Raw genomic sequence first — 24,922 nt, 5'->3', positions numbered from 1 at the left:
CCACTTAAATGAATCTTCATTTGTATGTCTAGTCATTCTTACCACTTTCCTGTGCAATGTCAGTAATTTAACCTTTCTTGAAGCATGACACCCAAAGGCAGACGCAGTAGCATAACTGATCCATTACTAATCCTGAGTATAGTGGAAAGGTTACTTTCCTTTTCTTCAATGTGTTTATTCTGTTAATGTGTGTGTTTAGCTTTTCGCAACAGCATGCCACTGTTGACTCATGTTAAATTTGTGATACTGTAACCTTCACACTTTTCTGCAGAAAATAACCACGCACTCCCTATTTTAAATTGGTGCCACAACTTTATGATTTATCCAGCCCTTTGTCCAGTATCCTGCCCTTGTCACTTTATTTTATCCATTTTTCCATACAATTTCTCTTACTTGTTAAGACTATTTTTAATTATGATGCTGTACCGTGAGGTGCTTGCAGGTTTTTTCATTTTTATCTCAAAATTGAATAAGCATATTCTCTAGTCCATCATTAAGTCAAAATATAACTAAGTTATTAAATGGGGACTGAACCTAGGACAAATCTCTGAAGAACACATTTGTGACACCTTTCACCTCCCTGGAAACATTGGCAACTATTAGTTAAGTAAGGCTTTCCAAGCAGATTACAGTCATTTCTTCTAGGCAAAGTTTTCCTATCTTGTTTATGAGAAACTTGTGAGCCTTACCATCAAAAGCCTAACTAAAATTAAGATACTTGGCATCCATATAGGAAGCCTATTACCTTGTTATAGAAAGAAATTATATAGGTATGACTTGATTTTTTGATGATAAATCCATGTTGTTTCATACCAATTACCTTATGTTTCGGCTGCTTATAAATAATGTGTTTATTTTTTATTAGGTTTTTAAGGATTTTTTTTTTAGGGGAACAACTCCAAACTTCAGTAGCTCCTCTCTCTTCTTTCTCTCTTTTGTAAGAGACAAAAGTGCTTTGTCTTTTTACAGTCAAAAATAGATATTAAATTGGATATCTTTGTATTTCTCTTACTACTTTCCTTACATAATAGTCACATACTTGTGTGTGCTGAAACTGCAGCCCTGGTCTATTCTGTCACTATGTACACAATGTCAGTTTTTTCCCAAAGTTTCCCTAGGAAAGAGTCTGCATGGTGCTTTTTGCTTGTTCAGCAAGGGAGTTTCCCCACATACCACCTGTTGGGCTTTTGGTGCTCTTTCTCAACTCTTCCTGTCCTGTTTTCAACATATGGAATTTAATAGAGAATGATATATATTCCCTATGTTGGCATTTTTTCAGTCATCCTGTAAAATGTACTAGCAGAGACAGAATTTTCTATTAGATGCTACAGGATGATTTATTTACTCTATAGAAAAAAACCCCAAAACACAAAAAAACAACCCCACGCTCTGTCCAAATCTATCAAACTCTCCTACAAAAGCCTGCTATTCAATTAACATTTGTAATACTCCATACACTGATCAGACAGCATTCTAGAACATGCCAACTTCAAACAAGGAAAATCCATCTAACCTTTCCATTATTAATCGAAGAACAGGAAGAGCTTTTTAACAGAAATAGCAACAAATATGCTAAGTACATTTGTTAAGCCCAAGCTTCTATAAATTACAACATATAGAATAAAATGACTGTACAGATGTACTCACTTTTCTTGTCAAAGAAAGCAGGATGGCATCCATGAAAATTCTGAAGCCAACATGTTCCCCATACGTCTTGATATAAACCTGAAAATAAACAAAGGTTTTATTGGTTGTTTTTTTTTCTTCATTTCAGAGAACGGCTGGCACAATTTAGAGCTCTTTTAATCACTTAGTAAGTAACTAGTCAGACAGCTTGTGTGACTGTATAGATTTATGAATCAGCTGGGAAGTTTTAGAAATCTCATCTAACTCATCACAGAAACAAACTGGTTACTTGTTTCTCTTGTGTTCCATTGTTCTCATTTCCGTATGAAACTCTACTGAAGTCAGTACAGTTTTGTTAAAAAGAACTGTAGCTCTGATCCTCTGTGGACCTAAAAGTGGCATTTCTTTACCTTGGAATTCTGCACAATGTAATTTATTGATGCACATTGAATTAGATGATCGTGATACTCCACAGCAGTATTACTCAGACAACAGGAAACTGAATTAGCAGTTAGGAGACTTGGGTCTGTGCCCAGTACTTGTATTGATTGCTTGGAAAGTAATTTGCCTTCACTGTGCTTCAGCTGTAACATGGACAAAATGTGCTTTACAAAGTAGGATAGGTATTATTGAGCTCATATACAAACTGCAAAGTATTCAAGGATAGAGAAGAAAGCAAAGGAAGTTTCTTAAAGAACAGACAACAAGAAGCCTTTCAGCTGGGAACAGCCAAGCAGCCTAGTTGTATGACCTGCCACCAAGTCCCCATATGGACTTCACATCAACCCATTCCGTACCTCGTTATCTTTGATGGTGTAATGACACAAACTCTGTCTTTGTCCAAACCTCTGTGGAATTTCTTTTGCAATCTTATCTGGATCGACAATGGGAAAATTTGCTAGGTCTCTTTGAATCTGTGGAATGATTTGAGGGCAGTTCATCTCTTCCAGCCATGCACTGCTGTCCTCCTGAGGGCAGTCACAGTTTTCATGGTAAACAGGACCTATTAGGAACACAATTATTAATTTCTTTTCAGTAAGTCATACTATTGAGCTGTTGAGATCAGAAAAGATGGTCAGGCACTGAGCATTTATTCCTCAGGGCCAAACCTTCAGCAACTCTAAATGGACACGCTTGAACTTTTTTTTGACTCCAATGGAGTCCTGCCTCGCTACATCAGCTTCTGTGTGAGCCCCTACATGTATTTGCTAGGCAACGGCTTCACAGCATTTGATTCTTTTCACTATTTCAAATAGTACATGCAGGACAGCTATAATGAATCCATAATTCAAATGGGATTTGATAGTCCAGAGAAGGACTGAGGTCCTGCAGAATCCTATGCTAATCCTAGAAGACAGTCTGGGACACAGTTTGTGAGAAAAAGCCACAATAGGAAAACTGTGCGTAGTTCTGCTTCTTACCTTTTAAAATATACGGAGACTTAGCAATGTGTTTATCTCCAGTTTTGACTTCTATCTTCAGGTTTTTGTAGCTTGCGTACATCCTGTACCTCACAAGGAAGGAACCATCTTTCCTGTCTAATACTTGCACACCAACCCGAGTGAACTGTTCATCAGGAGCAGTGATCTTCACCTGGAACGCATTTTCACCTGGTGATGAAGTGAACCTACCCAGAGAATAAGTGGGAGCTTAATAAAAAAAGGAAACACACAACAGCTTTCTTAGTCTGATCCATTCCTTTTCAAGCTGACAGATTTCCAGTGACTTCACTGGGCTGTGCTAGGTCTTTATGATCACATCCTAATGTTCAGAAGCAAGGCATGATTTTTCCAAAGAGAATTTTGTTAGGCTACCTAAAACATCTCATGCTGTTAGAAGCACTAGGTATCAAGAAGTTCCACTCAGATACTCATGAACAGACCTACAAAATTATTTTGTGCCCTACGTGTTGAACAGTGTTGGAAATACAGCCTTTGATTATATGGGAACAGAGCACCTTTAAAAATCCAGCATAGCTCTTGGTTAGTAGTAGCTCAAGTGTAAAGTGATGGGAAGATAGAGAGTATGAAGATAAATGAATCTTGGTGGATGTATCTTGATGTCCTTTCCTGTATAGGACAGGACAAGGGGCAATGGTTTTAAACTGAAAGACGGAAGATTTAGATTGCACATAAGGAAGAAATTCTTCAGTATGAGGGTGGTGAGGCACTGGAACAGGTTTCCCAGAGAAGCTGTGGATGCCCCCTCCCTGGAAATGTTCAAGGCCAGGTTGGATGGGGCTTTGGGCAACCTGGTCTAGTAGAGGGTATAGACATCAGACTAGATGACCTTTAAAAGTCTCTTCTAACCCAAACCGTTCTATGATTCTATTAAAAAAAAATACTAGAACAAGCTTCACTTTAGCAGCTGAATAAGTCATTTTATTTACAGAAGCAAAATGTTTCCAGCTTGCTTTATTTTCTAGGTATTATTTAAGGAAGTAAAGAATGAAGTTAAACTTCTTAATCATTATGGTAGCTCATACAGGGGAAAAAAAAGCATATGACAAATGTCAGTGTCTTTGTAGGGAAAAAACATTATAGTGGGATCAGGTAATTCAATGTGTACTCAAGACATTTTGATAAAATTCACCATACATCAATCATAGAAAAATCTCAAAAAACCCCAAATAATTTGAAAAATCATGAAGTTATCACATAACATAGATGTATTAACAAAGTTGGCACAGTCAAAATGGCGCATATGCCAATTTTCTCCCACCTCTTTAAACACAGTCCCAAATATTTAGGGAGAGCTTGGGATAGAGAGAGAGGTGGTGGGAGTAGCTGGACTAACAGCTTACAGCCCAGAAGCCTGGTCACCTTTCCTGAAACTTGTCCAGACATACCAGAGAGCTGCCAGTTCAACTAAATTCAGGAAATATTTACTGACCAAGATAAGCTGAACTGGCAGCTTCCAGACTTGCATGTGCCAGGGTGCATCTAATCTGGACAACCTGGATGGAGCACTATGAGCTTCTATCTAGCTTGTAGGATCAGGGTTTCGTTCTTGTATAAACGGAAAGACGTGTTTTCCAAAAACTAAGTTTACCTATTTCATTCCGATTAAGTTTACGTAATGGCCTACAGAGTCATTCTTAAATGGTGTCATTCTTAAATGGTGCTACTGATCTTGTGCCTACGTGTTTAGGAGAAATACTGATGTTCCTAACAGTGGAAACAAGCAGGATACCTGAGCAGGTACATCATAAATTAAATACATTATTTATTGTTAAGGTTTTGACACAGCGGACTAAATCATAAATTGTTGGCTGGACCAATACGCATGTTTTGCTGTTGAACGTTTTCATCGTCTTTTCTTTGCTCATCTCATCCCCTGGGGCAGTTATTTCAAATACTAATTGGCTTTTTCTAAGTGATATTCAGAAAAAGTCAGGTAGCAAGCCTTCAGCACCAGCAGTTTCCCCTTTTGCAAGAAAATCCCACGTAAACTTCTGCTTAAAAGGTGAAAGTGGTTCCGTCAGGACACAGGCTTAGCAAAGTCAGCCCTGCGGAGGATGGGGCACGTAGCCGTGCTGGCACTGCTGCGGCTCAAGGCAGGCGGCAGGACGCTTCGCTCCCTCACGAGAAATCCAGCAATTACGATTCGGACCCAGGGCTCGCAAATATTTCAGCGGCTGCCCAAGGCGGGTGAAGCCGCACACCCCCGCACCCGCGGCGGGGAGGTGATGCCCGGGCAAGGGCGCGTAGAAAGCTCTGCCGGCTCCCCGCCTGAACCCGCTTCACCCTCCCGACCGGGCGGGGACAGCTGGGCTGGGAACGACCCCCGCGGGGCGACAGCGTGACTTTTTAACCGATCCCTCGGATTTTTTTCTGCCCACAACAGAAGTCTCCCTGAAAAGCAGCCGCCGCCACGCTTACCTCTGCCCTTCGGCGTCCACGGCCTGCACGTAAAAATAGCGAGCGGGGAGGGCTGCCTCCGCCCGCAGCCCGGGCCCCCATACCGCGCTGCGCTCGGCGCTCAGCCGGCCGCCCTCGCCCGCGGCGGCGCCCGCCGCAACGGCTCCCAGGACAACGCAGAGCGGCCACAGGCCACGCATTTACACCGCTTCCCCTGACGGAGAAACACCGCCGGGGCGCGGGAGGGAGCACAGCCGGGACCTTCCTCCTTCCCTCACCGCGGCACCGGGGAGTCCTGCCCTCGGCGCGGCTGCATGGGGCGGGGGGGCGTGAGGGGAGACCGCGGGACCGCTACCGCCGTGCCCCTGCGCGCGGCTGCCAGCTCGGCTCCTCAGAGCACCATCCCCGCGGCGCCGGAGGGGAGGAGCGGGGCGGGGCGATCGTACGCCACACCCACCTGCTTCCGCGGGGGCGGGGCAGCAGCGCCGCACTTCCCGCGCGGACCGGAGTGGCACGTAACGTAACGTGCCGTGCCGTACCGTAACGGCGCTGCTGGGAGGTGTAGTCCGGTTCGGCGAGGCGGCGATTGACGGCCCGCCCCGGGTTAGCGCAGAGCTGCCTCAGCCCCCGAGCGGCCCGCCGGCTTGCTGGGACCCGCCGCCGGGATTACCTCAGGGGAAGGGGACCGAGGAGAGCTGGCTCTGCCCGGTCTCCGACTTACGTGTTTCAGTATCCTAGTGTCGCTGTTTTCTCCGTGTCATGAGCTGAAGTGTGCCGCCCCGGTTTGTTCCGTTTCCATAACGTTAGGGTGAAAAATAAAGAGTTTACAGTCGGGAAAATAGGTTTTCAAAATTGTGCCCAGAGCATCAGAAGCAAGTGCGATGCATCCGGATGCTCACGTCACTGTCGGGCACCTCACCAGTCTGCTGCCACCATTCCACAGCCCTTTGTCTGTCAAATGATCCAACCTCAGGTTTAATGGGCAGATAAAAAGCATTAAAAAAAGAGCCACAATGTTTATTGAAGCATCGCGAACCAGAAATATGCTGATTTTAATCCTAATAAATATTTCAGCGTCCCCATATTTCAACATTCACTCCTGAAACTCAAAAATTCCTAGGTTATCAAAAAGCAAGCAAGCCAAAGGTGGTTTAAGTTGGACAAATGGCCACGATGCGTGTCTTCCTAAAGAGAGCTTTTCTAGTAAGTTTGGCTGTTATGTTCTGCTTTTCTGAATGATTTTACATATATACATAAAATCTTGGAAATTTGAAACTGGTTTCTTGAAACTGGTCATGGTTAATAGCACTGGACTCTGAAAAGTGGTGTGACTTCTTTTGCATAGAAGAGCAAACACAGAAAGCAAGCATGAAATCTGACACTATTCCTAAGTACATATGCACGCACACAGACCCAAATGCTTTTCTTTGTCCCTTAGCTACGGAAACCTCTCCAAAATTAAGGCTTCTTCATGGGAGAACTTCAATCCCAAAAGATACTTTCAATTTTGCTCTTTATTGCTTTTCTCTTGTTCAGGCAAACAATAAGGAAAATTGAACCTCATCGTCAAGGAGTCATGAATTTTGAAGAGATCTTGTATATTGCATTTTTAAATACTGCAAATAGATTTATAGAAAAAGAACACACACACAAAAAAACAAACGAGAAAACTGCAAGCTGAGAAAGGACCACTTGGATCAATGAACAGACTCTTTTCCGACGAGCAACTTAATCACAAAATGCCTTAAAAAATCATTGAGCTCCAACTTTCAAACACATAGTTTTCACCTCCTGCTCTTCCCATCGGCATGATTCTTCAGGACAGTCAGCAGTTAGAAAACTTGCAATTTCCAGTCTAAAAATTCATGCAGGCCCTATTTTATACCCATGACCCTTTAGCTCCTCTCACTTCCCCATCTCTCTTGATGTATTTTACAGGCTGAAATCACACTTTTTCTCAGCTTATGTTTTGCTGTATGAGACAAGCCAGTCTCCTTTAGTGGAAGAGAATTTTAAAGATGTTTTTACTTAAAAAGACATTTCATAGCTATAGAATTCACAGAACGTCCTTCCTAGTAGAGTGACATTGGCACGTTAAAAAAAGCACACCAGCGATGAAGGTGACACACTTCTATGCTCCTGCCATTCTCTGCTCCAGCTTTTCTTCCCCCACCGAAGCACAGCTCAGCGAATCTGCGTACAGATCTGGCACTATTTGTCAGCACCCAAACAAGTTGTAAAATACATCATGCAACCTAATTTTAGTCCTGGCTGGCAAAGCCAACGCTGCTGCTATCCTAATGCCTATAATTTGGCTCAGAGAAAAATGCTTTGGAGGGAGAATTGTTTAATTATTTCAAAGGCTGTTGGCTGATGAAGGCTCAACCGGCTTCCAGCTGGCAAAGGCATAAGGGATGCTCTCCATTACGAGAGGCAGGTTGCCTCAGGATGAAGCCACATCAAATTCTCAATCTGATCTAGGTCTTACTCATGCCCAGGAGATGGCAAACTTAGCTGTGCCCACAATTGCTAGAGGACTTTTTCAACTTTGCTCTACCTAACCACTGAAAACACTTGAAGAACTCTAACATTTGAGGAGAGATTTGATTATTCTTTCCATCGTTTGCAGCACCTCTCACAGAAACTACGGCTGGGAGCAGGGGCTCTGTGGGCTGAGGGCACCATGCTGTAAGCACGAGCACTGAATCTTCTGTCAGCAGGACACCATATAACTTTTTGATCTTTGTTTTTTATTTTAAATTTTCTAACTACTTTGTTACAAAATCAATCATTTAAGATCTTAAATATTCAGATTTATGAATAAATACATTTTAAATAATTATGGCAGTACCAGAAGTGCTCCACTCACATCTTCAGCGTCATTCTGTTTGCTCATGTTGAAAATGTGCCAACTGCAGTGGAGATGGGAAATACCGTCAGCAGTTCGAGACACAGCTACCTGAAATAATCTTTTGTTCCTTTATACAGGTTTTCAGAAGCATTTTTGTTACACGCATTCTTAGTGCGGGCAGAGGGAAACAAAAGGTGTGTATGGATGTCCCTCGTTCCCCAAGAGGAACCCCACACTCACGTTCACGCTCCTACACCTACCCTACCCTGAAGATGTAGCCACGTTAGAAGCGCCACGCCAAACCTGAGCCAAGCCTGGCCGAGAGCCGAGCCCAGCCTAACCGACTTTAGCCTAAGGGCAGCTGAGACGAGCACGGCCGGGCACCCTGCTGCCCTCGGAGCACCGGGCAGAGAAGGGCGGCCCCCGGCCTCACCACCAGCCCGTACCTGTGCTGGGCCGTGCGGCCGCGCTCCCCTGCGCCACGACCCGCAGCCCGGGGGCAGGAAGGCGCCGAGGCCGGACGGGCCCGTTCGGGGAAGGCAGGCGCACAGGGCCCAGGTACGCAGGAGCGCCCGCCTGCGAAGGGGCTGCGGCGAGGGCAGGGCATGACCCCGAGCCTGCCCAGGTAGGAGCTGCCGTGGTGGGATGTGCCGGAGCTGGGCAGCTTCCCTCAGCACCTCCAACGCTTTGGGCGGCCGTCAGCGTCGTGGGTAATTTGTATCGGGACTTTCTGCACCCACGCACCCGTTAGCCAACGCAGCTTCGCTTTTTCAAGCGCACTTGGGGCTGCGTGCCCCCAGCGGGCACGGACCGGCAGGTAAAGCCACGTGTCTTCGCGCTCCCCTTCCCCCGGGCAGCTCTCCCACTCGCTTTCCCGCTGACATCTTGCCTTTCCCGAATCCCCGTGCGACACCCGGAGCCTCACCTCGGCGGGCAGGTGAGAGCTCTTCCCCGCCCCGGTCAGGCCAGGGAGGAGCGCAGCCGCCAGCCGGGGTGCGCACGGCCGCTAGCCCAGCCCGGCCGAGGCCGCACAGAGGGAGCCGCCTCCCCCCGTCGCCATCCCCGAGCTGCTCCTCCTTCCCCCGCCCGGCCGCCCGCGGGGCAGCGGCGGATGAGACCATGAGGGCGCAGACAGGGGGGGCACGGCCAAAAGAGGTGCCTCTCACAGCGCCGAGGCGCAGTCACGGCCCAGCCGGGAGACGGGCGGCCGGTTCCTGTGAGAGACCGTGAGGGCCCGCACAGGCAGCGAGGCCGCCGCCACCGCCGGGCAGCCCCGCGCCTCCCCCCCGGCCGGCTGCGGGAGTTGGTGCCGGCCGGCAGCGGCGGCGCTGAGGAGGCGGGGGGACGCGAGGGCGCAGGTGAGCCCGCGGCGCGGCACCCTTCCCCCCGCGCGCCGTGTCTGCTTCCGGCGCGCTCGCGTCCCCGCTCCGCCGCGGCCGGGGGAGGCGACGCAGGCGGGCGTCGCGCCGCGCAGGTAACGGGCCGGGAACGCGGGCCGCGCCGCCGGGCAGCCGCCCTTCCCCTCTTCTCCCCACCGCTGCGGCACCGCCGGGCGCCCCCGCACCGCCGGCCCTCGCAGGCGCTGAGGAAGGGAGTGGGCCTACCCTCCCGGCGGGCCCCGGGCCCCGCTGCCGCCGAGCCGCGGCCCGTTCCCCCAAACCGGGGCTGTTCACTCTGGAACCGACTGGCGGCGGCACGGGGGGCGGGGCCGCAGGGCCGCGCCGAGGCCCCGATTGGCGGCGCCCCAGCCTTCCCGCCCCTCCCCGGTGCTGAGGCCGGGTGTCCCCCGCCCCGTGGGGGAGCTGTGCCGGGGCCCCCGTGGGGGAGCCCCCGCGGCGCTGGTCAGAGCGGGTCCTGCCGGGGCTGCTGGGCAGAATCGGGGCTGGGCGCCGCTTGGCTGCGTCCATTGCAGGCGCTGCCGAGTAGGTGCATGTTTTTTGATGTTTCCTTGTTGTCTTTCACCTAAAGCCCTGCCGCGTCTGGTTGCAGGACCCGCTCCTGGCAGAGGAAGACTCCTGCGCTGTTCATTCAGTTCAGTGACCAGAAGTCGGTGTGGCAGGAGTCTGCTCTCGAGTGAAACTCCTGCCTGCCAGGTTCCCCACGTGTGGCATGTGTCCTTGCACCGCAAATGTGCAAACTGCCGATGTGATGGATAACACATACTATCAATTTGCTTTTTAAAAAAGATCATTAAAAGCAAGCAAGCCAGCCTTCTAAATTTGTTTTTGGTAATTCTTAGCTACTATAAGTAAAGCCTGATGTTTTTCTTTCTCACATCTTGAAGAATAGGAGGCGTGTAAAAATAAAAGGGAACGCTTAACAGCCATACAAGGAAAGCCGTGAAACAGATTGAGGGTAGCATGGTCAATTTACAATCTACAGAGGTAACAGTTACTGTAACTTTCTGAAAGCTTGAACTTCGCTGGCAGCAAAAGTATGCAGGATTCTTCAGAATCAAGTGACTTTAAGCTGCTGTTTCTGTGATTTATTAATTTGTATAAATTATTTTGTACTCCACGCATGAAAGGTATGCTGACTATAAGGAACAGAAGTCGTCGACCACAAATACATAAATGTAGGAAGCTTTTTTTAAAATTTTTTTTATTCATGTGCTGGTTTACAAGTGTAACTAAGCATGATGTCTTCATTATGGTATTGCTATGGTGTATGCTGTAGGCATCTCACAAGTAATAAGTACTGTTTGTAGAATTCTAGAGATGCTTTGGAAAAGACACAGTATATGTTGTGATGTATCTTGAAAGGTATTTCAGCTTTTATTGGATACAAGTTCAAAGATAAGCTTTGTGTGTGTTGTGTGTTGATTGAGGCACCTGTAGTAACTTCTCCTTTTCTTTCAGGTACCTCGTCAATACTTTGCAGAGGCAATGGAGGAAATGATACAAACTCTATTTTAATTACAACATAAAGAAAAAATATTCAGAGCTGTACAATACTCTTTCAGTATCATTCAATGCCTAACATTTCAGAAGATGAAAAGGAGAATGGTTCTGGAAATAATGGAAACACTGAAAACAAACCTGGGAAAGAATCCCCAGAAGCTTCTCTTCATGATCCGGTGAAGCCATGCTGCATGTCAGACGCCTCCGCTGCGTCCCTGGTGTCTAGGGGAGATGGGCATTATCCATGGGGATGTCCTGTGACTCATACACGAGAGAAATTTTATACCATCTGCTCAGACTATGCTTTTTTAAACAGAGTAACATCTATTTGTAAAAGCCCAAGTGCTTCAGTTAGTGCCTGCCTGTCAGGCAGTGCTGCCTTAAACGCTGGAAATAACACACCTAGCTTACTTGGCATTCAAACTGGTGCTTCAGAGATAATCTACAGTGAAGATGCTAACTTGGAAAGCTTGCCTGGCAATCTTGGAAAGCTTCCTCTGGCATGGGAAATTGACAAATCGGAGTTCAATGGCGTGACCACAAATCTGAAGAACAAAGCAGGTGAGGTGATGAGGATTTGATGGTGTGATAGGAAAAGGCTTCACGTTTGCAACTTGTTTGCGGAGAGGGCTGGTCAGCATGTGTATCTCTTGAGGAAGTGCTATAGAAGAGCCTGTACACCATTTCAAACAATTTGCTCATCCTGAAAGTAGATAGTGACGTAGGAGTGAAAGTCAAGTCTACCTGCCTGGGGAAGTGGCTCTAAAACAAGGCTGACTTCTATTTAACTGTGTGTGGGGTTTTTTGGGGTATTGTTTGTGGTGACTTTTGGTTTGTTTGGGTTTTTGGGGTTTTTTCCCCCTTGGGTTTTTGGGGTGTGTTTTCTTTTTTTCCCTTTTAGTAGCATTGTGCAGTGATTACTTTCACCTGTTAAGTACAGGTTTGTCGCAGAAATGTTTCAGGGTACTTCAGACACGTATTTTGAAATTAAAGACATGGTTTATTTATAACAAGAAGTAAATGCAATCATTACAGTTATTTAGGAAAACAATTGGTTTCTGTAACTATATATATCGATTTGTTATATGTATGCAGTGTTAGGGAGCCCTTTTCTGTAAAACAGGCTGCTTTGCTGCCTCCTATGTCCTTTCTCTGCCTAGTCACAATTTGCAACTGTGAATCAAGCACTTGCATACGCGCTTGGTTTTCTTTGTCCTGTAATCCCTCTTCTTCTCTAGGGCTGGCTGTAGATTTTTTCCTTAATGGGTTGGCTAGCTAGTCAAGTTCCTGTTTTGTCTATTAGTGTGAAACTGGTTTAGCAAAACTTAAATATGGTTAGCAAATTGTCATTGCCTTTTCATGTGTACATGCAGTGTCTTTAAAAATAAGAAACAAATGATATAATCTTATCGGATGGTAAGTTTTGCTAAAATAGATGTGGATATGATGGCTTCAAAATGGAATGAAAATATTCCTGCTGTTGCACATGGCCCAACTCTTCATTTTCCACTGTCTCAGTGGCTTACAAAAAGGAAAAGACCTTGAGGGTATATTATTCTCACTGGATTTGCATGTAAATTTTCATCAGATAGTGTAGCTGGTTGCAGAGGTTGGCTATGAAAATCAAGTGTTTCATTATATTTCCCTGTGCATTTAATGTTAGGAGATGAAGCTCATGTTGGTCTGAGAGTCTGTTTCTGGAATGGCAGATTTAATGCATTAGAATAATCGGATTGACTGCTCTCTCTAAACAGTTGGGCAGGGCATCGTTAATTCTGTTCAGAAAAACACGATGTTGTTTACAGAGCTAATGGCAGCTTTACAAACCTGTTGACAATCTTGATTATGCATTTGAGCTTTTTCCTTCAATTAATGTTTAGTCTCAGTTTGCACTTACTGTCACAACCAGCGGCTCTATTTGAGGTGCATGCTGTTACTAAAAATATTTAAGAACAAAGATACAAAGGCATTCAGTTGTTTCTGAAATCTGTTTTGCAGGCAACATGAAGAAACAAGCGACAAAGAAAAAATCCCTAGACAAAAAAAGCAGACAACACCGGGACTGTCCTCAGCGTTCTGCTCTTGAAGACGTGAAGGAGAGGAAAGTGTTGGACCTCCGGAGATGGTAGTATTTATGAATTGTATTTAAGATTATCCCCATACAGTTTGTTGGTAAACACTGTTGCAGATTATCTGATTTCAAACTTCTTCATACTTTTTTTTTAATTAGAAATGGTGATATGTTAAGCATATATAAACTAAATCTCATGCTTTCTACAAGAGAATGAGAGCTTCCCTCCCATCTGTGGAAATTCTAAAACCATTTTTTATTTCTAAACATTTTTTCTTTCAATAAGGAGAAAATTTATGTGGGTATTCATTGCTAAAAAAAGATATATGCAAGTTCATTAGCGTGGTCAGGCCAAAAGTATCTGTCCTGGTTTTTGGCGAGTATAGAGGTAATTTTCACAAGAAGCTGGGAGGGGTCACAGCCAGGACAGGTGACTCAAACTAGCCAAGGGGGTATTCCATACCATGACATCATGCTCAGTATGTAACGGGGGAGTGGCTGTTTGGGGGACAGGCTGGGCATTGGGCTCCTGGCAGTGAGCAAATAGCATCGTGTATTACCTGCTTTGTATATTCTTTTATTAGTATTGTTGTCGTTATTTTCTTCTTCCTTTGCTGTGCCAATAAACTGTCTGTTGTCCCAACCCATGAGTTTTACGTTTTTCCTTCTGATTCTCCTCCCCGTCCCACCAGGGAAGACAGGAGTGAGCGAGTGGCCGTGTGGTGCTCAGCTGCTGGCTGGGGCTAAACCAGGACAGTAACCTTGAATATAGTACTAATATGTCTTCTGATTTTTCTTTTTACTGGGAAATACTTGATCAGAATTTGTCAGTTCTATACAACCTATATCATATGAATAGAGTTCACTAAATTCACTTAATTTAATGAATCTGACTAGTTCTTACTGTATATCTATGACATCAGAAAGTTAGAGTTAGCCTAGGGAATCTGTGACCTGGAATGACATTCATTAGTAAAATGGTAGAGATGCAGCTTACTACAAGTCCATGTGTTAGAAGAGACTGATCAAACTGTATATTATATTAGTACAGAATCATGTTTTCCTACAGGATCATTTGTACAGAACTGCCAAGGGGCTGTTAGAAATTTGACTGATTTGCATGAAATAGAGTGATAATATCTGACAAACTTAAAGAAATTGGTTAACATATTGGCTCAATTTTTTTTCTCTAAAGAATGCAGTCCCTTTTTTTTATTTTTTTAAATACAGGCAAAAACCCATTTGCTATAACATGGCACTTCAGTGGCATCGCACACAGAAAGTAGTTCAGGTTGTTCTGTAACTAAATCAAGAATGCTTACTAATGTGTTTGGGTTTTTGTTTTAGGTATTGTGTTAGCCGACCTCAATACAAGACTTCCTGTGGAATTTCATCCTTAGTGTCTTGCTGGAATTTCTTATATAGTACACTGGGAGCTGGAAGGTAAGTCATACATAGACTGCTTTGACTCTGGAGTGTCTAAAACATACTGTTAATTACTTTATTAAATAATACTTTTTTTTTTTTTTCAGCTTACCACCAATTACTCAAGAAGAAGCTTTGCATATACTGGGCTTTCAGCCCCCATTTGAGGAGATTAGGTTTGGTCCCTTCACTGGAAATACTACTTTAATGAGGTATGACTGGTTCTTTTTGATACAGCTAGATTTTTAACGTATGCAAAAATAACATAAAACTAAGAGACTGAACCTTTAAAAATACAGTAGTAGTTCATTTACTAAAAAAAAAAAAAAAAAGTGGCTGACACAAGTTAATCCTCTTAAGTTTTAGAATAATGAAGCATACCTGGGTACTCTGACAGTGCCCAAAGAAACCTTTCAGAGTTTTAGCCATTTTGTATAGTGCGATGTTGCTACACAGATCAGGTGAACACAAAATTCTATTTGATTTTTGGTTCAGTTTGTTTAATGGTTGTATAATACTCTAATGAATCCAGTCTCCTGGTTAGGAATGTTTTTCTTTGCCCTTATTTTCCTCTTTTTGAAAATGAATGTTAAATGCTTGTTACTGTCACTGAAACAGCCTGAAAAGGCAATTGATACACTAGTAGCTTTATGTAAAAATTAATTTAAGAATTGAAAATGAGATAGTGAGTGCTGCACCTTTGCTGCAATGGAGCTGTTCAGGAGGAGGGGAAAAAAAAAAAGAAAAGATGGGACTGGAGTCACAGAAGACTTGGACTTTCAAATTCTGTTTCACTTCTGTGTTGTTTCCTGATCTTGATGAGTTGGATCTAAAATCTTTGTCCTTTTTTTGTGTTTTGTTTTATTAAACTCATAAGGCATTTTAGGATTAAAGAGGGCCAAGAGCATATTGTACTTGAGCATTGAACATCTTGACGGTGTTTGGTGTGTTACCCTTCTGTGAGATTAAAAAATTTTGCAGTGTTCTTGCCTGTTTCATAAGTTGCATTTGATCTAGTTAGTATTTTTTGAAGGCAATATGTAAGGTTTGGCACAGAATGTGGGTGCTGGATTTGAAAATGTGGCAGCAGTCTGTTCTGTAGTGATAGCATTGAAGAGTGTCACGAAAACTTCCTTCTCTGCCTTAGGAGACTTGGATCCAAATTTTGTATCTCTTTAGGAGTACGTCAGGGTATAGCAACCCTTATAGACCAAGCTGATAAAATGTTCTGCCTCTTTGTGTCAACAGTCTATACAGCCAAAAGTTAAACTTGGAATTCTCCTTCCTTTTCCCCTGTAAGTGCCCTAAGTGCTGCAGAAAAGTTACTCCTATAAGAGCTTTTTTTTTTTTTTGCCTGGTCAAAGAATTTTTAAGTACTTGGCAGACTGGAAAACAGGAGGGCTGAGAGCCAAACCCATCACCCAACATGGCTTTGTGATTGAGGTGTTATCTTCAGAGATGTGAATTTGAATCTTCTAATGCAGAAAAACAAATATATGAGACAAAATCTTTGCAGACCTGTCCTCACTTACTGCTGTGAGGAGTTGCAGTATGAGACCTTTGTAATACTTGGGCATTGTGAAGCTTATGTGATAGAAGCCCGACATGATATGCAGAAAGTCTCACTTGAAGGGTCCTGCCTTCTGATGAAGATTACCTTCACGCAGCTTACAAATCATGGTTGAAGCTTGGCACTTCAGAGTTTGTGTGTTTTTCTAAAGGCTGGGTAACTGAACGTTAGAGGTGACTGGACTGAACATAATAGGACCAAAGTTTCAAATCTGTTCCTTTGGTTATTATGTATCTATGTCAGGTCTGGAAAAGCAAGATGGAGGAAAACGCTTTGAGTATTTATTTCTCTCTCTAGGATATGTTAATTTTTGTATTAGGGTACCATGATCATCTACAATCTATATACTAATGTGGTAGCACACAGACTTTTTTCTAAACTGTGAAGCAGAGGAAAAGTGGGAGGAAAGGCAATTGTATTTAATAACTCTTGAGTTACTACAATCTTTAAGCTTATTGTTTCAGATGGTTTAGGCAAATAAATGATCACTTCCATATCAAGGGATGCTCATATGTTCTGTATAAACCTCATGGGAAGAACAAGACAGCTGGAGAAACTGGTACGTAGCTAATCCTAAAGCATTCATCTTACAGTGTATAAACTGAAAAATCCTGCAATGTGTAGCATTTGACAGGATGTATTCTGTAAGTAGTACTTCCAGTTTGAGATAAGCTATCAAATAGTGCCAAGTTGCCTGATTTTTCTGGTTTTACTTTTTCTTTTATTTTGCTAAAACTTTAATTTGTCATTTTATTTATATAAAATATATTCTGTGCTATACATTCTGCTAACACAGAACTGGAATTTGAAGGTATCCAGGAGGACACTGCACTTCCAGTTCTGTGTTGGTGTCCTGGAAGATGTGTTTGCTGTAATACCCTGGGGGAGCAGCATGTTTTTATTGCAGCGTTTTAGAAATCTGTGTTGTATAAAAACTTATAATGTACTGCACAAAAGTATTAATGTCTTTAATAACAATGTTTTGTACTTTTAAAAATGCAATTTTGAAGTTAGTGAACTCATCTGTTCTGCCTGACTTTAGCTAACATCTGTCTCCAAAAGTTAGGTGATTATTCTCAATTAGTTTATGAAGCTGCGTTTTTATGTTGACTTTTAAGTGTGCTACCTAAAGAAAAATTATACTTTCATATACAGTTTATTAGCCTTTGGCATAGTCCGGGTAATTATCTTCTAACTGGAAGGTTCTTTAAAGGATAAAACCATGCTGAAATGTTTTGGGGGAGATCATTAAAGTGGGAAGCCCCTTTTTGTTCATGGTATCCTATTTGAGAATTCTTTCATGTTTCAGTGCCTTTTCTAGTCTTTTCCTGAAACTGAGCACTGCAGTCATGTTACAAAATATTATATGCCCGAGTGTGGGAGGTGTTCCTGAGACTAAGAAGCTCATGATAGCAAAATGTTTGAAAGCTTTCAGGAGTTTCAGCAGTATCATTGACACATGCTATGTCTGACTTGGGGCAGTGGGACTGCATTGTGTTGCAGTATGTATTTCCTAGACGAAGAGATACTGTTTGTTCTTTTTTCTTTTTGCAGAACAAGTAATTTTTAATATGACTTTGATATAAATACAATGCATACTTTACATTGCAATTCCCTAGTACAGACTAGTGACATGCGGCAGATGTTATTTTTTTGTACCAGGCAGGAAATTAAATACTAAAAAGTTTGAAATCAAAGCTGTATTTTGTGCATGCCTGTCAGGTCATGTCCTCTAATTTAAAAAGCAGTGTAACTATTGTACGTTACCAATTAGGTCTTTCTTGCTGAATACATTATGCAGGATCCAAAGCGCTCTGGACTGTAACCTGATGTTTCCTTGTAGCTGCAGGGGCCCTGGCAAAGCTAACACGTGGACTGAAAGATGAATCGATGGCCTACATCTACCATTGCCAAAACCATTATTTTTGCCCAATTGGATTTGAAGCAACCCCAGTAAAAGCTAGTAAAGCGTACAGGTAAGACATTGTGTTTGTGCTTATTTTAGTGGAGGAAACGTACAGAAAAATTTACTGCAAGTTGATACCATTTTGCTCCCTAAATAACACGAGCCTAAGAAGATAATCCTTGACAAAATTAGCAGATACCAATAGCGAAGAGTGCTAAATGATGAGAAGAGTAGGTCACTGGTGTAAGGTGAGCCTCAGTCTTGCACTTTGCTTACCAAACAGTTTACCTTTGGCTCTGTTGAAGATGTAGAGTTATATCGAGGAATGGAGAATGCTTGCTGTACTTACAGAGTTCAAAATGGTAATTGTGTGGAGGTAATAAAGCGTAGTCATCTGAATCTTATTTGTTCCCAGTGTGAGTCTGACCATAGGGTAATGAAAGCTTTTAGTATATGAACAAAAGAATATAGAAGCTTTTTATTAAGACTGGATTCACTGACATGCCACGTGAGTGAGAAGAGTGTGGAAACTATGCCCCAGATAGAAGTCCAGTACGTCAGTCTGCTTAAGTTTACCAAAAGGTTAATGGCTTACTTGATCAGTTACTAAGAATCTGCACTGGAAGAATAAAGTAAAAAAAACCATAAATTGTTTACTAGATCAAAAATGCAGTTTGAGAAATAATATGGTCCAGTGTGTGGAAATTTAACATGCCTTATACCTAGTTTGAATTTATATCATTTAGTAATGAGCAAGAACAACAATTTCAATACTTTACCCATGGTTTCAATGGATTCTCAGTCACTAATGATGCTATTTTTAAGTCAATATTAGATTTTCTTCCTAACAACAGATCTCTTCTAACAATGTAACATGAAGTAATGAGTTCAAGGAGCTTTTATAGCCTTATTTTAGGCTGGAGGTGAGACCAGAAGAGCATCCTGTTCTCTTCATATCTTCTAATGTCTTACTGGGAAAAAATACATTTAGATTCCAGATGCACTGTCAACAGATTCTGCAGCAGTTCTTATTTAGCTGTTTTTGCATTCTGATTACAAAGGAAAGCTTTTCTTTAAAAATCAAGCTAAGAAACATTTAAGTTTCAAAATAAATGGGTAGATAGGTTGCTAGGCTGAGCTTAGGAGACAGTTCTTAGGTCACCCACAGACTTCCTGTATGATCTTAGGTTGCTGGATTTGGACTCGGGAGACCTGGGTTCAGTTCCCAGTTCAACCACAGACTTCCAGTGTGACTTTAGGTAAGTCAATTAATCTATCCTGTGTCTTGGTTTCCCATCTGTACAATGATGGCATAGATTGTTATTTTACAGGGAATTTTTTAGAAGTAAAGAAATTATTGCAAGCATAAGGCCATATGCTGCCTAATACCCTAGGCAGAGAAATCTCAGGTTTTGTCACAGTTGAAAGTGAAGTAGTTTTTCACGGGATAATTATATACAGGAAGTCACAGAACAATCCTCTGTGTCTCATCAGTCGGCCCTGATGTCAAAAATTTTCCCTGAGAAGGTTACTCTAGGCTTTGAGTTTCTTGGAAGTTGCTCACAAACTTGAGCAAGTATCAGTTGAGAGTTTTGGTTTTTAATATGTGGTATTGGATGCTTAGGAGGAAGCAAAGTTACCGGTTGTTTCCATGCAGGTTATCGTACAGCTGTTAGTAACAACTGTCAGCTGGGCTATAGTTTAAAAATAGTGGAAGGGGCTCTTTCATGACTTAGACATCACAGGTAGGGAGGAAGATGTGTTCCACCTTCGTGTGGCTTTCCACAACTCTTATTTCCATTGTTATGTATATATTTATATTTGTACCGTATACTAGACTGCCTTTCATCCAAGTAACACTATTTTTTATGAAGATCTGTCTTTTTCCTTAATAATAAGCAATAGCTTCTATCTTGCTTCCAGGCCTTGGGAGACAAAAAGTTTCCCTGTATGCAATTGCAAACACTACTTATAGGAAGGGAGCTGGTTTTTAATTTGGCCGAGGGAACAATTTTGAATGTTAGAAAAGCCTAAAAAGAACAGTAGAATGTTAATCTCTCTTTTTCTTTCTAGTATGCACAATAAGTCTTACTAGGATTGTATCTTCTGTTGAACAGAGCTCGTGTCTTGCAGCAAGAAGTAGAATATTGGATCTTAATTGGAGAGCCGAGCAGAAAACATCCAACAATACACTGTAAAAGGTATGTTACTTAGTAAGAGTTTTAAACAATGTATTTTCTTTCAAAACAAATTGTATTTCTCTACTAAGGGTCACCAAGTGACTTTACAGTATATTCATTCAAAACCTTATAGTTCTAACAGAAACAGGTGCTTTAGTGAGAAACAACATGTCTTGACCTCAAGGCTGGCTCTGCAGTTTTATATCACGTGGCAGGACGTATGTGGGCTGCTGAAAGCCAAAGCCTGTTTCTCTTGTTTGAGTGTGACACAGCTCACATTAGTCAGGAAGAAAAGACACCTCAGCGCTCTGCAGTCGTGCCAGTTGCTATTTACATTCTGTAGGAACCCTGCAGGAGTTTATGCTGCAGTTGAGGATGTACACAGGCTGTGTCTGGGGTGGGCATAGGATATTATGCTGCTACCAGGATCTCCTAGCTCAGGCACAGGTATATCCTGTACTCTCTTGCATTAGTAGCTTATCTATGCATTAAAACAATATGTTTATGATGAGGTCTGGCTCATAGGAAGTTGTTGTCTAAACTAGACGGATTAGGAGAGCTAGAGGGCACTGTGTAGAAATTTCATTGATGAGTTATATTTATCGTTATAAATTAATAGAACAGCTTTCTCAGCTTTACTTGACATGCTAGTTCATAATGCCTAATATTAAATTCTGAAATGAGAGAACAGTGCAAAAGAATAGTATTTCTCAAGAAACCAATTCTGCGGCCAAAACGTAAGTTTTAGCAATTACCTTCTCTGCCACCCCCCGAGTTAATTATGGAGTGATTTTTCTTGATACATTAACAAAAGAGCCATGGGAAAAAAAAATCACACCTCTACTTTGTTTCCTCTTCTTTATTCTCTATTTTGAAAAATTGTTTGAAAGTGCTTATCTGATGGTTTCATAGCCAGTGAGATCTATCCCAGTACCTAAACCCCAGATACCTCTTTTTTTGTTTTCTTAGTGATATGACTATGTCAATAACTGTAACTAGCTGGATATTTTGGACTAATGAGATTAAGTGCAACAAAATAAAAATAATATTATGTATGTGGTTGCTGCGCTGAGAAATGGCATACTATATGTCCCACTGACAGAATTTTGTCCTGTGGTATACGAGCTACAAATGGCACAGGAAAAGGTTTCTGAATATAGAACACAAACCTTTGTAATACTGTTTTTGATTGTGGAGACATTTTTCTTCCTTCTACAGTCCCAATGAGAGCTAGCAGAAAGTTCTGTGCTTAAGGTAGGAGGGCAAAAGGTTGGGATAGAAATCGATATTCTGAACATAGAGGGTGGTGTTGGAGAGAAGCAGGTAATTAGACATTGAAAGAACTGAAAAGGTGATGTGTGGGTTTAAAGAGGCCTGGAATATGGGGATATTTGTTTCAGCTGGGCTGGAAGGAGCTATGAAACTCCAAAGAGCTGTGTGAATGGGGAACGACTGAATTGTGAGTTTGCTACAGATGGGAATTAAATAGAATGGAGGAGTGAGTTATGGTGAGAGCTGTCTGGTAAAAACAGATTTAGTGGGTGAGAAAAACAGACAAGGTTTTGAACAAAATAATATAAAATGTAAGAGAGGTTTAAATAGAGTAAAAGCTAATGTTTCTTCTTGCTTTAACTGTACTTTGCTTCTTCCTTTCACAAACTGATGAATTGTTAAGGGTAAGCAACGCAACTAATGACTCATGGTGCTCTTACTCGCTTCGGAAGCTGTTTCCCAAGAGCAGAACTAATCACTGTGAATGCTTGGAGTAAAAGTGACACTTTTATATCTAGCTTGATGTCTCTAATACTGAGGCTGTTCTATCTTTACACATTCATTTATCTTTAAATCACTGGTAAGACTATTTAAAGCTGCAGATCTGTATTTGCATGCATATGTACAGGAGTCTTAGTGGTGCTGAGGTTTAATGTTAGCTGAGTAGTAATAACCTTATTCTGTAGGTGGGCAGATATTGTCACTGACTTAAACACCCAAAATCCAGAATACCTAGATATTCGACACCTAGAGAGAGGATTGCAGCATCGAAAAACAAAGAAGGTAAGGTAAACTTACTAAGATGGGAGGAAATTCATGGTAGATTTTTGGCAAACTTATTTGTACTTCAACAGTGTAAGGTAACTTTACTGTAAGAAATTTGTAATAAAGTATTGTTGAAGACAAAAGTCAAATGTGGGTACTTACATACCAGAGTAATTTGTATTTACTTGCAGCACAAGATACAATAGAGCAGTATCCTGCATACGCTAGGGTGAACCAGGATACCTGCGTATACAATGTATTTCACCACAATATTTAACCTTGTTGGCTTAAGATGTAGCTGTGGCAAGTATAGAAATACTCTACGGACAAGTTACAGACAGATGCTTTTGGTGCATGACCTTATAGCTACATGTAAGCAGGAAAGAAAGTACAGTTGAGTAGAATCAAACATAAAAGAATGCATATGTCTCTTGTGCGGACTTATTGTCAGTGCATATAGCTTTCTTTCCTACAGATAGGGCTGTATCTTGTGGGTGGGGGATGTATTTTTGATTTGCACATTGAAAGTCTATAAGAAATAATAGGCTGAAGAGATGATTTCAAATGTGGAGACCCTGTGGAAGGCTGTGTCAGCAAGGTGAGAAGGTACCAGAAGAGATAATTTGTGTGAAAGTGGCCGGAGAGTTAAAAAAAAAAAAAAAAAAAAAAAAGACTAGCCGAATATAAGTTATGCTAACCCATGAAAGATAAAAAGGATAACTTAAAAAGATGAGAAAGAAGGCAGTGATTGAATCTGGGAAGCAATTAAAATTGATTGAGCAGAGTTGTTTGTGGATGTGGTTTTGTGGAGGGGTTTTTGTTTGATTGTATGTTTTGTTGGTTTGGTGGGGGGGGGGTTTGTGGGTTTTTGTTTTTTAATGAATTCTGTTACCTGCCAAGATGTTCATTTAAAGTATCTATGTATGTTACAAATGCGCCTGTGTGCACTTAATGAAGAACCTTTTTACTTTGATTAGGTTGGAGGAAATCTTCATTGCATCATTGCCTTTCAGAGACTTAACTGGCAAAGATTTGGTCCTTGGAATTTTCCATTTGGAAACGTTAGACAGGATAAACAATCCCAGACACAAGGACAAGGAATTTCCAAATCAGAGAGTGAAGACAATATCTCTAAGAAACAACATGGACGACTGGGTCGATCCTTCAGTGCTGGCTTTCATCAAGAATCTACGTGGAAGAAATCTAATCTTCGTGAGAGGAGGAACAGTGGGTATCAGAGTTACAATGACTATGATGGAAATGATTAAAATTAACTTTAGATAATAGAGTTGATATATTAAAGTTAGTTTTAATCAAGACATATTAGGGATTATTAGTCCTAGAATACATATGAATAGAAATTATGGTATAAGATACAGCTTCATAATTAAATAAATCTGATACGGTTGCAATGGATGAGATCTGATGTATAAACTGACAGATAAGCACAGATTATTGTACTTTTGCAATCAAAAGTAAATATGACAGCAAAATCAATCATTTCTTTTGAAATAATTGTACTATGTCCTGATCCACGAAAACAAAAGAGCTGATTGAAATTAGTCAATGTAATAAACAGACTTCGTTGAAAATACTTAGTATTGAAAAGCATGACAATTTATTATATGACATATGACTTTATAAAAAGGGTTATTCTGCAAATGGTCTAAGGATAAAAGTAAACATTGCCTTCCTTTTTAACACTGCATTTTATTAAGGCTGCCCATATCCAGTGAAAAGGAAAAAAAAATCACATAGGTTAGAAAACCTTGTCAGATTTGCAAAGTGAATGTACATTCTTTAGTTAGTTCCTATTAGACTGCTGTCAATCAGATGATCATATTTTGTCAAGCAGGTCTCAGTTTCTTTTCCCTTAGCTGGATGCCTGTTTTAGACTGAGAGGAACCGCCTGTGGCAGGGAAAGTTCAAGGACAGACCTTATTGCTTTTGCTCTTCGGGTACAGCGGCTGAATTCTTATCATGGAGCCTTTTGAGAGCATGGACTCACTTAATACAAGCTTGTGAAATTCAGTATTAAAAAGCTGCATTTACCATTAGCCAAATGAGCCACATGAACACTGCATTCTGTTGGAAGTTCTTTTCCTTATTCAGTCTTAAAACCTCTGTCATTTTTCTGCTGCTCTTTTAATTTTGTATGAGGGAGATGCAAGTGCCGAAAACTGCTGGCAGCCCTGATGATATTAAATACCTCTTGGCCAGCAAACAATTAAAGCTTTTTTAAGGTATCCATGTGCAGTTTTTTTCTTTTTTTTTTTTCTTTTTCCCTCTAATTTGAAATGTATCCAGTTGTTTGCCCAAACACATCTCAACAGTTGTAACTTCTGCGTACAAATGTTCATACCTGCTCAAGGATTAATTTTTTGACATAAAAAAATGATTTGTCATGAAATGCAGGGGTTTTGTAGGTAGCTGCTTTTGTTAACCAAAAATGGGAGACTTTTAGACTTTTGTTCATTCAATAAAATTCGTTTTCTA

General features: G+C 41.9%; 2 protein-coding genes across 9 annotated transcripts in view; one reads left to right on the top strand and one right to left on the bottom strand.

Annotated features, from left to right (window-relative positions):
* Positions 1-9,391, bottom strand: part of POGLUT2 (protein O-glucosyltransferase 2) — a 15,080-nt gene extending 5,689 nt beyond the window's left edge. Inside the window, exons 1-4 of one of the 2 annotated variants that reach the window (XM_054813705.1) lie at positions 9,263-9,391; positions 3,048-3,253; positions 2,424-2,629; positions 1,648-1,725 (exon numbers count right to left, since the gene is read on the bottom strand). In XM_054813705.1, coding sequence (XP_054669680.1) covers positions 1,648-1,725; positions 2,424-2,629; positions 3,048-3,129 — 366 coding nt within the window. In that variant the 5' untranslated portion in view covers positions 3,130-3,253; positions 9,263-9,391. Of the gene's footprint in view, positions 1-1,647; positions 1,726-2,423; positions 2,630-3,047; positions 3,254-5,507; positions 5,996-9,262 lie in introns of those variants that run through there. The other variant, XM_054813697.1, reaches the window with a different exon arrangement.
* On the top strand, positions 8,622-24,922 carry BIVM (basic, immunoglobulin-like variable motif containing). 7 transcript variants are annotated; one of them, XM_054813653.1, is made up of 12 exons: positions 9,684-9,811; positions 10,327-10,565; positions 11,196-11,798; positions 13,236-13,362; positions 14,656-14,751; positions 14,841-14,945; positions 16,768-16,862; positions 18,147-18,279; positions 19,397-19,468; positions 20,327-20,410; positions 22,348-22,444; positions 23,404-24,922. In XM_054813653.1, exons 3-12 carry the CDS (start codon positions 11,309-11,311, stop codon positions 23,692-23,694), a joined length of 1,590 nt encoding a protein of 529 aa, XP_054669628.1. In that variant the 5' UTR covers positions 9,684-9,811; positions 10,327-10,565; positions 11,196-11,308; the 3' UTR covers positions 23,695-24,922. The 7 variants fall into 7 exon arrangements, with proteins under 7 accessions (XP_054669637.1, XP_054669620.1, XP_054669657.1 ...); XM_054813638.1 differs by having other exon boundaries at positions 10,327-10,912; XM_054813662.1 differs by lacking the exons at positions 9,684-9,811; positions 10,327-10,565 and adding an exon at positions 8,622-9,154.

The sequence above is a fragment of the Grus americana genome, chromosome 1 (genome assembly GCF_028858705.1).
Source record: "Grus americana isolate bGruAme1 chromosome 1, bGruAme1.mat, whole genome shotgun sequence".
NCBI classification, from domain to species: Eukaryota; Metazoa; Chordata; class Aves; order Gruiformes; family Gruidae; genus Grus; species Grus americana.
Note: the sequence above shows the minus strand (reverse complement) of the source record. Positions and strands in the feature narration are given on the sequence as shown.